This window comes from Chenopodium album, chromosome 24 (genome assembly GCF_948465745.1).
Source record: "Chenopodium album chromosome 24, dcCheAlbu1.1, whole genome shotgun sequence".
In the NCBI taxonomy this organism is placed as follows: domain Eukaryota; kingdom Viridiplantae; phylum Streptophyta; class Magnoliopsida; order Caryophyllales; family Amaranthaceae; genus Chenopodium; species Chenopodium album.
Genome location: NC_137857.1, coordinates 38141661 through 38154779, shown reverse-complemented (window position 1 = coordinate 38154779; position 13119 = coordinate 38141661). Strand labels below are relative to the sequence as shown.

At 34.8% G+C, this 13119-nt stretch overlaps 1 protein-coding gene across 1 annotated transcript; it reads right to left on the bottom strand.

Annotated features, from left to right (window-relative positions):
- Positions 1-1022: 1022 nt before the first annotated feature.
- Positions 1023-12413, bottom strand: LOC145610319 (membrane-bound O-acyltransferase gup1-like). The gene is made up of 19 exons (XM_081665646.1): positions 12156-12413; positions 11999-12054; positions 11259-11440; positions 11132-11180; positions 10135-10238; positions 9972-10036; positions 7103-7173; positions 6016-6075; positions 5768-5881; positions 4545-4669; positions 4416-4467; positions 3666-3728; positions 3403-3512; positions 3223-3315; positions 3032-3113; positions 2401-2478; positions 1747-1822; positions 1603-1652; positions 1023-1520 (listed from the first exon to the last, which is right to left on the bottom strand). The coding sequence occupies exons 1-19, from the start codon at positions 12256-12258 to the stop codon at positions 1479-1481; spliced, it is 1575 nt and encodes a 524-aa protein (XP_081521772.1). The 5' UTR covers positions 12259-12413; the 3' UTR covers positions 1023-1478.
- Positions 12414-13119: the final 706 nt, after the last annotated feature.

Below are 13119 nucleotides of genomic sequence, written 5' to 3'. Positions count from 1 at the left end.
TCGCTAGGTATGCTACAAATAATGCAACAGAGTGAAATTGCACTTAACCTAGCATACGCATCCATTTAAATACTTGAATATTAAGGGGGAAAAAAATTATGATTAATCATCCTTGAAACTTGCTTAATCATTGGAGTTGCTCATACTAATTTTATAATGTCCACCTATAAAACTGCAAGAACTGAACTTGTATCAATGTGACAATTTCATTGGCAACAAACGACAAACTCGCGCTCTTTTGCCCTAATCTATTCATCAATTTAATCTCTTGAAAGTGAATTGTATTGTATCTATAAGAGATATCCAACTATGCACGAAATGGGTCAATCTCATCGATAGACAATTATTTGCACTCATTCACCCTAATTATATTCATCAATTTCATCTCTTGCAAATAAATGGTATTGATTCCAAAGTAGATATCCAATTGTACAACAAACAATGGGTGATATTTAACCCTGCACTATGCACCTTTCATCCCCATCCTTCAAAATTATAAAATTACTTCACAAAATTACTTATCCTTGAAATTTGCATCATTATTAGAGCTACTCACACTAATTTTGTAATATTGTAATCAAGAGCTTAACAATTTTTAATCTCATTGGCAGACACTGGTTATATACACTCCTTCGCCCTAATTCATTCATCAATTTCGACAATTTCGTTCCACTAAAAGTAAATCATATTGATTCCAAAGTACATGTACAATCACGTAATGTTTTACACTATTTTTTAAACTTATAAAGAAAACACACCAAATAAAAATTACTAGTACATATCGGTAAATAAAAAGTGTCTAATCGCTGTAAATATGAAACGGAGATAGTATAGAGAATTAGAGATAGTGTTATAAGGAAACAATATTAATCAGGTAACCATGCACTTGTGAGGAATGAACTGTATGATAGTGACCTAAGATGATTGTGATATTGAATGGCTAGATGGTTGAAGAATGTCAAAGAAAAGTATGGATGAGAGAATATCAAATTTCTGCGCAAACAATAAAACTGACATTAAAAAGCATCAATTAAATAATGACTCTTAATTGCTTGTGTAGTTTACTTCATTTGATACAGATAATCTTAGAGGGGTTTTAATTTGCATATTTACTATACAAACCGCCAAATATTACAGGGATTCAATATTTTGGATCAATCAGGCTGACATGAAACATGGTGTCAGCTCTACCAGATGTATTGAACACAAAATTTGCTAGCTAAAATCTTTAGGAAGAATGTCTTCTCACCATAAGTCGCCAACACATGATTCTTGACTTGCAAATTTGCAATGCTGCAATATTCTTTCTTCTTAATTTCTTGAGGTTCAAGATCGTAATGTCACAGCTTTCAAGCCTCGAGAATAAGATATAATATCAGAAGCTCAACTGATATGATCGCTCAAGTGAATGTATTCATGTCAGAAGTCCCCATGGAATCATTTACAGCCAAAATATTAATGTGATTTCCAGCGTCATCTCAAGATAATTTTTGTCTGGCATCACGAATATGAAACATAAGCTGTACAAAAATAGGGGTACAGTTAGTCAAAAATTGCTGAATCTCTTACCAAAGATTTACTCAACTCATTTACTCAACATACTTTTGTTCCTAGATAGAAGGTGAAAAATATGCCAGCGAGTACAGGAAGCCCTGTGGAAAGTAAAAAAAAAAGAACTCGCATAAACATAACATTCCTTAGGCTGAGAGTGACAATAAACATAACAAGAATAATCAAATTTAGTACCTTCTTTATGAAGGAAACCAGAAATCAAGAAATTGATTCCTGACGGTCCAACAACAAAGCCGACAAGATTAGCAATCTGCACGAGGAATCAAGCACAACCATGAGTTCTTTACAATAAACCTCCTTGAAGAAACTCTTCACCAGAAATGAATTTATATACATAATTTTCACTCAGCAACACCCAAAATTTTGCCGCACCATGTTCATCTAGCTAAAAGGTATTTAATGAAAATATGAAATAGAGAGCAAGAAAATTTTACATAAACATAAATTGTAAATTCATTTTCCACATATATGATTTCACTTTATTAGCCAAAAGTGTTGCTCCACCAGTAGGATCGTCCAGGCTATAGTTGAATAATATTTCTCTAAAGTTGCAAGCAATAAAGCAAGTAAATGTTACTTAGAAAGATTATAGAGATCCATTTTCAAACTTCCACCATCAGAAAGTTGCTAGAGAAATTTTATTAGTAATTTAAATTAGAAAGGTCAGGCAGCAAATAAATCTTACCAAAAAAAAAAAAAAAAAACCATCAAATACACTAAACGTTACAAATTTACAATGGACGAAACAAAAGTTAAAAGAAATTCAAAAGTTATCAGCAGGATAGCAAGGCCTTGATGTTTCAATCGCATAAGTAACAAGAGATATACCATGAGACAAGTAATTGTTACGGCCCCAGAAATTGCACTCAGTTCCTCAAAGAAAAACTTCCAGAAAGTACTCTCCACCTGAAAATATGACCAGATGAAACTCGTACCACTTACAAGTAAATAAACATAATAACAAATAAGATGAAAGATACTGATAACAAACTAAGCAAATAACATGTCATTATATTCCCACAGCATGCCTTTTAATTACGCATCCCATTATCAAGACCTTGGGAGGTACTATGACTCCTCTCCTTTTTGGAGCAGTGATGTTTAAGAAAAACTGGAGTTAGGTTCCAGTCTACACCACAATCTCCCAAAAGGTATAGTTCAGAAATAAATTTTTGTTATGGCACTTTAATATTTAAGGATAATCCTAGTAACGATTCTTGATTTATACCAATCCCAATACCTAGCATGATAAAGAAACCTCCATATCTGTTGCAAATAACTACAACAGCAGCAAAGTCTTAGTCCCAAAATGGCTTGGGATCAGCTAACATGAATCGTCATATGGAACCGTCTGATATAGAAAAAGGGACATAAGGTTGCAAAATAACTGATTTTAATAAATTAATTTAGCACCAGGATAAGACAGTGAAGAAACATATACTTGACAAAAGAATAAAACCTTAAAAGCCTTAGCTGCTGATTTCAATAATATTTCTGGAATAAAGAAGATACATGTCAGCCATGCCCAAGATAGAAGTTTCCTGCAGTCAAGTCAAAAGTTCAGGAATGATAAATCAAAGTTGCAGTAAATGAGTTACTGTACTAATAAAATAGAACGACATAAGCAGGCAAACTGAACAAAGCAATTACCATTCCAAATCATGCCAGATAGCAACAAAGGTGAATATAACCCACACATTTAGCAACTTTGTCTGTGCACCACCCAGAGGGATGTAAAGGTACCTAGCTCCCACACCAATCATCAAATAACTATTGTCATTACATATCAGTATAGAGATAAACATCAAACCAAATCTATAGAAACCACACCTCACAAGCCACTTATTGAAGGACGCATGCCAACTTTTCCAAAAGCTCTCCAAATTGTGGCAATTGTTGATGCATTTAGGCATATTTTCAGGAGCTTCAATGCCATTAAGCTGTAAGACCAATTTCAAGGACTTCAACTCAGAAAAAATGCCGTCAAAAAAACAACAGAAGAAACTGTTGTTGTTTTATATGCGAGTGAATAAGACATAAAAACTGATACAGCACCTAAAAACCAAATAAAACAATATAGTAATTTTGCGTACCAATGACCAGAACCGGAAGAACCGCCAAATGAGAAGAAACTTCAACCACATGAAATTTAGAACCTGTCATTAAGGAAAAACATAACATAAAGAATTGAGAACAAACTTTTGAGCTAAGTCATTATAAATTTTTAAGCAGTCTACAGGAGCACAGAGTAATAGAAAAGGCCAAAAATATGCAGTAGTAAACCACAAAATTAATAATGATAGAAGCATCATCAGATTCTCTTTCTCTCTCCTCCTACCCCCCGCCACCCGAATCCTAGAATGACACATGCAACGTACATTCTTCTTAAGGCCACAAATCAAGAAAGAATCTTGGGAAAACAGCAATCTCGCATATCAACTCTCAACTATAAAAAATTTCAGATCTTTGTAAATGTAGTTTCAAGAGGGGGTGATGGGGTCAAACAAACAATCAGGCCCTAAGCTACCTATTAATAATAGATCCTGAACAGTACATAAATGAACAAATTCTACAAAGAAAAGACGGGATTATGAACTTTATGACAGTTGCAAACTCATAGAGACAGATTATAGAATATAATATCAAACATGCTACAGTAGGATATTAAGATGGCCTTTTCTGCTACTTGAGTGCATATATCATAATTCAAATCAGATAATTTGACAAATCCGGTCCTATCAGAAACAAATGTCAGCCATAGAGGTAACCCTGCCACTGGCCCAATATGATAAGTCCATATTGAAAACCAACTAGCTCAATTCAGAAATGAATGCCGCTCTTACCCCATACCCGATGATAAAGACATCCAAAGCCGATAGCTGTTTCCACAAGCCACTGATGAATGAAACAACATTTGAAATTAGATAATGTTGGGGGATACAATCATTGTTTAATATATAAGCATATCTCACCTTATTGCAAAGGCGTTGTAATAAAAGAAATGGGTTATTAGCTCAACAAGGCAAAGAGAAAAGGCCCATCTTAAGCCATAAAGAGCCACATCTTTGGGCAAATATGTATTCTGCGGCTGATCTATCTGCAAAAGACAAGTGAATTTTAGCATGTTTCTTTATTTTAACGTGAGTTTTTTACAGAGATTAGGCTGCTAAACAGTTAAAATAGTTAAAGTTGGCTATTAGATTTAGAACTGAGAAAGCAGAGGCAGTCATGAGGGACACGAATGAATTCTTCCTTTGGATGATGGGCTACCAAAGCAATCTAATAAATTACCATAATAGACTTTACTTAGCTAAGTTGTACACAACTAGTCATATTGACAACCAAATCAAAACATAGACTGTCACAACACTCACAAGTGTGTGATTATCGTTTCTATATAGCCACCAAATTCAGTAGGAATGCGTATAACAAGATTTAGCCCATTCATAGCTATCAATACTTGAATCAGCCAACTTGCCAGTCACATCTTATCACAGGAGCCACTCATAATAATTTCTAATTCATCTAAAAGCGGGTGAAGGGCTATATTTTAGATTTTGAATGTACCAGAAGATGTATCTAAAGTATGGATAATATCTATGCTAGAATTATATAAAGGTTTCATAAAGAGTAAGCCTGTTGTCACTTATTCTTCGTAATAAATCATAAATTTAGGAAAATGAATGAACCGGATGAATTATCTAGTCATCTACCAGCCCAACCCAAACCAGTTGTGACCGATTTACTAAGTTGCAACGCAAAAATCAAGGATGTTGCATACACTAAATGCTTGTTTGGTTGCACTCAATTGACATGGGCAATGAAAATTTATAGAGAGTGCTTGAGTCCCTTCTTGTTAGGTTGGCATATAATTACAATAATGGAAAAACTTGAACTTCCTTGGAATTTGGGATTTGGAATTTCCACATAGTACGGGAAGTTATTTACCTACTTCCACTTGGTCATTCACAATATCCATGAAATGTAAAGTCCCATATGACAACCAAACAAATTTAACCAATTTCCTACAAATTATACAGGGAAAATAATTTACCATGAAATTCCCATTTCAACCAAACAAGCACTAGGAGTTATTAAGTAGTTCTTTACAGTCAAATATCCTGATAGAAAAGGCGATGATGGAAAGATGAAAGTTGCAAAGAACAGAAGTTCGAAGAATGCAAAAATGATATACCTGTGACGCAAATGCATTGAAACTAATAATAGGTCCAGCAATATAAAGTGGAGCATATAACAGGTAACACAAGTATATGCTGTATGAGTATTTGTCCTCCTCTAAGCTCCTCTCCTACAACAAATTAAGCAAAACGTCATCTTTATTAATCGTAACAAGTAGGCCAGGCAAGTATGTCAATATGTATTTTCTTGTACTTTTTCCGAAGTTTGGAGAAGGGAATGCATATCTAAGGGAAATTCAGTTACCTGTAAGGATAAGTAGCATGTTCTTCCTGATTTACAAATTGAGCAACGCTGAATATGCTTCTACATACGCAAAAAATGTAAATAATTGGTCATGCGAATAAAATTTTAACAAAAGCAACAGACATGAAAGAAGACAAAAAAGACATAGACACCATGAATGCATATTGTGGCCTCCTGGAAAGGCATTCTCTTCTACCTTATAAATGGATGACACACCCTCTTATCGTCCACAGAAAATTTCCAACCCTTTCTTGTCTTTAGGAATTATGCATTTATGCCAATATTAAGTCGCACAAATAAGAATCCACAAGGAGAAAGGAGAAATTCATCAATTACTTTACAAAAAACAAAAGTAATATCGATAAGAGATATTCTGACAGCACGAATAACATGCCCATGAAGTCTTCAAAGACAAATTCCTATAATTCCCTGCATCTAGATGCATGTTAAGCATCATCACATGTAATAAAGGCCATAATTTAATCATTCTACCTCCGGCTTTGACTTAGCATACAGTCAGCATAATGGCAGATAATTATTAAGCACGGTCACTTGATTTAATCGCTTGGAGATTTGCAGCTTCCTGGTTATATATCCTCTATTATATAAAGTGGTCAAAAAAATTCAACTTTGCAGCACGGGAATTATTGGGGAGATATAAACTATCTACAATTTCAGGAGTAAACTGCAACCACTAAACAGAATAATGGGATGATAATAAGGGGAAAGCACTTTGGAGAACAGACATACACAGAAACCAACAAAGAAAAGTTAGATTATCTTTCTCGGCGGATTTTTTTTTAAAAAAATTTTAAAATCCCTATAAGCTAGCTTCTATGTTGTGTAGTTGTACCTAACAAAATCCACTTTCCAGTTCAAATCCTTGATATTGCGTATAGATCTTCAACTAACTGGTATTCGATTAAACTGATAAGTGGTATTAAAAATGACTTAATCGGCTAACTTTAGCAAAGAAAAACTATGTATCTTGGATAAGACTGTAGGAAGACAACCACAAGACCGCAAACACAAAGTGCAGAGAGAGATCAAGGCCACCATTTAATTAGAGTACAAAATATACCACTACCTCTTGATCAAAGCGAGAATCTTTTTGTGCCCAGTGATAATCACATCCAAAGCTTATCATGCGCAGGGCAACTGCAAATAAACGAATTCACAATGAAAGGGTGGATCAAGAAAGATAGTAATATGTAAATATATAATTAGTGCAGTGCCATAATAACACAATATCAGTCACACAGGCAAATTAAGCACCGAAGAGCTAAGAGCCTGTCACAATCTTCAGATACCTTTTAGCACCACAATCAGCTCAACGAAAACAATACAATCATGCAACACCATTAGCAAATCATCGGTCAAATTTCATCTGTGTGACCCCAGCATAAATGGTCTAAAAGACAAAGTAGAGTAACGAACATTGGTCCAAATAGTCTTATTGTACTCAAATGTCTCTGGAAGCAATCCATTTTCATAAAACCCAACTAAATTTCATCGCCAACGAAGGCCTAACAACATTAAGCAAGAACAATCCACAACATCATTTTAATATAGCATATTGCTTCAAATCTCAATAGTATCAAATTAATTCCAACCTTAACTTTTACTGTTTGCAATAATATAAGACATCTTTCATAAAATATACACTGTAATGGACCCAAACACTTCAGAGTTCAGACCCAGACATTGCCAAAGTTTGATTGGATCTTGATGATGAAAGCGATGTATCCATGCGAGACTTTGAATTGTAATATGACTATGGACAAGGATGTTTTGTTTAGGCGGTCTGAGCCGTCTGACTACTCTACTACCCCTCCTTTTAGTTCTGTAAAAATGTCAAATTGGACATTGGTCATGTAAATATGTAATAGTGTTTTTTGCACATTACATACATACAAAAATAGAAGTTCATACATGTTGAAAGGAAATGTAAGTAAAGGATCCATATAATTATTGGACCCTAGACCCTACACATACCCTTCCACCCCGGTAAGGGTCTTAAAATTTGACTTTAAGGTCCAGGTGCGGATTGGGTAGAGATCAAAGGCTAGGGTCTAGGTCTAGGTATTACTACACCCTACCCACTTGAGTGATAATAATTATGGAGATACAAATGATAGATACTATGGTGGAATGTGCAAATTTTGATGCCTCTATAAAGGCATCTAGCTTGACATGCTAGCTTTTTAATTAAGTCTAACACTGTTTGGTCATATCACTGAGTTACTTCTAGCCTACTAACTCCATCCCACAAATAAGCTAACGTCTATTTTAGCACAGAAATCAAAGAGGGTGAAAAGTGTAGAGAATATAGCGGGAGTGAGACCTAGGTTTAGAAATTAAAATAATAAAGTAGAGAAAAAATTAACTAAAAAGACATTAACTTAGTCAAGGGACATCCCAAATGGAAGGTGTTTATTTGTGGGAGAGAATAAGCAACATTAAACCACATGAATGAGATGTTCTGCGCAGAGGAGCTGAAGCAGATTGTAGAAGGCTAATGCTACTAGAAGAAAATTAGGAACAGCTCAAACAAGATGTATTTCAGCTGCGGACATATGGAAAGGCTTAGCACAAAGGATGGGTAATTTTTGACAGTAAAAGTAAGAAGAGGCCAACATAGGAGAACCTTGGCCAGAGCAATATGAAGCCAAGAGCATATACAGAGCATGAATGTGGAAAGGAACACCAGAAAAAGAGGTGTCCTGGACCAGAATATTTCCAAGGAAATTGCATAATCCAAGCAGTGCTGTCTATACAGTGGTCTCTGACCCTCTGTGTCAGCTTAGAAAACGGATATAAAGGTGGTTCTGAAGGCAATTGGTCATGAAGATGAAAGGGACTACTATTATTAGTGCCTCTGTAATTAAAATTTTCGTAAATGATGCTACAAGTGTCCCTTTGAAAGTATAAGCAGCACAGGCCACAGGAGATCATTAGTTAAAATTCTGATTGGTGAGTATAGTGGCTGTCAAATATATATTCAAAAATTATTTGGAAAACTTTAAATAAACAAGTTGATCAAAATTTTAGATTTTTATAGAAAGATTCATAGTCTGTCAATCTTTGAAAATTAGAAGTGTTTTCTTTTACAATTAAAACATTCACCAAAATATTTCTTGGATGTTTATATATACTTGTATTATATATATATCACTAAATTGGGTAATTAGATTATCTTGGGTAGGAAATGCCATCCTCAGCCTAACCAATCAATCAAACAAAGCCTTAATCCCATAAGTAAGTTTAACAAAAAGTGATTATTCCGTATAGTCATCCATCCTCAACCTAGCCCTTTTGTTTAAATGAGTGCTGGCGCATAATGCTTGTTTGTCAATGTAACAAGTGTCTTATTAATATTTGATTTCAAGACCTATGTAATTTTAGACTTTATGAGTGATGGAAACTATGATGTAGGTTGATTTTATGATCCAAAATGTATTGTCAATCAGTTTATATTATTGTTATGTCCAAACAATTTAATTAATGCCATGAAATTTTTAAAGAGATTAAAGTTACTTATAGATCCGGATCCGGACCTGCGGATCCGTAGGACCCGATGGATCTGGATCTGGATCGGATTTTATGGATCCGTTGGATCTGGATACATGTACTGAAAACGGATCCTACAAGATCCAGATCCGTTGCCATCTCCTGTGCTGCTAGTCATTATGTCTACCCATTTACTTTGTATAAAATATGTTCAAATTACCATCCTAAACCTACAAACCATGATCTGGTCAGATAGTAGTGGAGTTTTGGAGTGTCAACTTTTGCCAGCTTTACCTACATTCCAGATTAAACAACACATCTATCGCACAAGCTGTCGAGCTCTAAGAGTATAACGGATAGAGCATACACAAATAGAATCTTAAACATAAACCAGGCAGAGAAAAAAAGTATTCAATACCATGAAAAAGACAGGGCAGTGACGATACCAAAGTTAAAGCAAATGTGCCACCTGAATGTACCCCGGATATTGTCCAAATATGCCCACTGATGCCTACACAGAAAGAGAGAAAACATAGCTGATTAACCAAATAACAGCATGATGATCCTGAGCAAGGAACATGAAAAAGGAAGCCTGTATAATAAACTCACCCCAAGATGGAGAAAGAATATCCTTCATAAACTCGATTACAAATTAGGAAAAACACATTGAAGGTCCACAACACATATGGGAAGTACTTTGTCCTTGCAAAAATCTGCAACAGACAAAAGAAAAGGAAGATGGGATTTTACACTAAAACCTGCAGTAAATATATTTTTCCTCTGCTTTTTTTTTTTTGGCCACATTTCCATTTGCACACTTGCTAATGCATAACATCTATCTTTAATAATCAATAAGTGACAAATAATATAGTTTCTAATACAGAAATAAGAGCATTTATTATGACTAGAGCTAGGTGCAATCAAGGGAATTTTTGGCTCATTTGCCAATTGAGAATTTCAAATGAGTAAATAATAGGTGTATCAGGGTGCATCCGTGCATGTAAGAATTTTCACACAGCAAAAGGAAATAAAGAGACAGAACTAAGAGCATGATAGTTTTCAAATGAATCATTAAAGATTGAAAGATATTTTGAAAAATAACAAAAATATAAGGACAAGAATGCAATCTGATACTATCGGTATTTAACATCCTATACTGATAAGTGTTTACAGCATAGAGAATAAACCCTAGTAACCAGACCATTACCTTGGTCGAGACACCTACATAGATCCTTTGTAAAAAAAAAAAAAATTTAAAAAAAAAAAAACAAAACCTAAGGTGCTGTGTGATCAGCTACAAGATGCACTACGATTGTATAACAATCTACGAAATTGTTCATATGATTCATGTTCTCCAGCAAAAACTACTGAACTACTTGAGGAATGCTCAAGGGAACAAGATTCCATAGTCCCGCAATATACCATAAGAATACAGAGCAATATCACAACCAAAATATCATCTAATTCGTGATCCAACCATTTCAACCAATATGTAGAAGAATTTCAAGTCCAAAAGAATAGTATCCTTCTGACACTCAAAATTTAAAAGGTTCCCTCCCAAAAATGTCCACTTTGCAAAGTGAATTGGATAAGCTTAGAAGCATACCTTGACAAGAAGAAAATTGAGCGAAGCGATTGACAGGATGAAAAGGACACTGCAAGACAGATGAAAAGAGACAATTACAACATCATCACAGATTGGAACTTTTGGATGCAGAGGCTAAGGGGCATACCAAGCTCCATGTAGATAAATTAAGTAAATCAAAGATATCATAAGCCAGACTATAGACATCCCATTAGCTCTTAGCTGACAAGTTTTCCGTAAACTTGTGGCTAAAACGGTGAATGCTCCAAAAACTGCCGAGAGAATTGGAATGTTTCCACGGAAGTTTCTCCATTGGCCATCCGAAACATCCTAGCAATATGAAAATGAAAGATACATTAATATATTAGAATGACCGCAAACAAATTTACTTAATTCAATAGCTTCACACCACAAACAGCAACTGCTAATGGAAACATATAATATCAAATATGCATTTCACAACAGTGTACCAAATAGTTTCAATTCCTTATCTCTAAACCCTAGCTCTTTCATAACAATATAGCTTATGAGTCAATGATTATTACATTACATTTCATTTCAGCAAAATGCATAGGTATTTACACTTGGGAACTCGATTTCGCAAGCTTCAAATTCAAAAATTTAGATAACCCCTTTTGTCGATGAAGCAATGAAAATGATACTTAATCAACATTATAACATACCACCCTTCTAAAACCACAATCAGTGACTACATAAACAGTTCAAAAGCGAATTAATGTGCTCAAAATAAGACCACAAAAGTTCATTTCTAACCTAATTTTTCTTGATCGATCACTCATAAGTTCAAATCTTTGCCAATCACATTACACAAATAACCTAATTCAAAATTGGAATAATAAATTTAAGGGAAATTCTTAAATTACTTACATTGAGTCGATTCGCAAGCCATCCAGGTCTAAGACCCCAAAGCTGTTGATAGTGATCTGCAATACAAAACCCACAAAAAAAAATAGTGAATTTAGCGCCTAAAAATCAGGGTAATACAGAAATTAAAGTGAATTTTGAAATGTGAAAGAGAGAGAACCGTGGGAAATTTTGAGAGAGCGATTGATGATGAAGATGTAGAAACAAATTGCATAAATTATGATGAATCCAAATTCTTTCTGCTTCCATGAGTTCATCGCCATTGATTGATCTTAGTCAAAGCAAGATGAGCTCAAAGTTCAGTCTTCCTACTCTTCCATCAATATACCAGGTACTTCGTATAGAGTAGTTTGTGGGAACTCTGTTTATTTTCTGCTTTTTTGGGGGGCTGAGAAAGACTTTGGAAGATATTGGGCTTTTCGTATAGAGGTATAAAATGCGGTATAGTCACACCTACAACAACGTTACTTTAAATAAGACTTGAAGTTAGAGGAGGGACTTGAATCAACTCGGTTTTGTTGTTTCTGAATTACTCCCTAATTGACCAACTAATCAGCGGTTTAATTATCTTCTCGATAAATATGTATAGCTTCTATTTGTCAACTCTGATTTGCGATCAATTCCCTACAATGAGTATCATGTACATATTTCCCTTCCATAAGAATTTAAACTTAATAAAGCTTAGACCATTGCCTAGTTATCGATTTGCACCTACAGCTTTTATATGCCTATTCGTTTTGCTAGCTTAAGACCATACCGAACTGATAAAACCTCAACTTTTGAAGAGAAACATGCACCAAAATTAAGAGATCAGAGTAATAAGTATGGCTAAACTTCCTTGTGCATGCAGTCTTGAAGAAGAATCCCCCCATCCCCCAGCAGCTCCAAGAGCTCTCGTGGCAACACGACAGCACTGTATGAATTCAACGCAATCATACCATATGGGGCTTTCCATTTTATGTAGGCTTCACGACATGGGATTGGCAGTTGAGATGTGCTTGTAATGTCATCACCAAGTACTCCACAACTCTTTTAAACTGGTCTAACAAAAATAGCTTAATATCTACATGCATCTCATGCTTCGATTTCTCAGCACTAAATGGTCTAAATCTACCATAAAACAA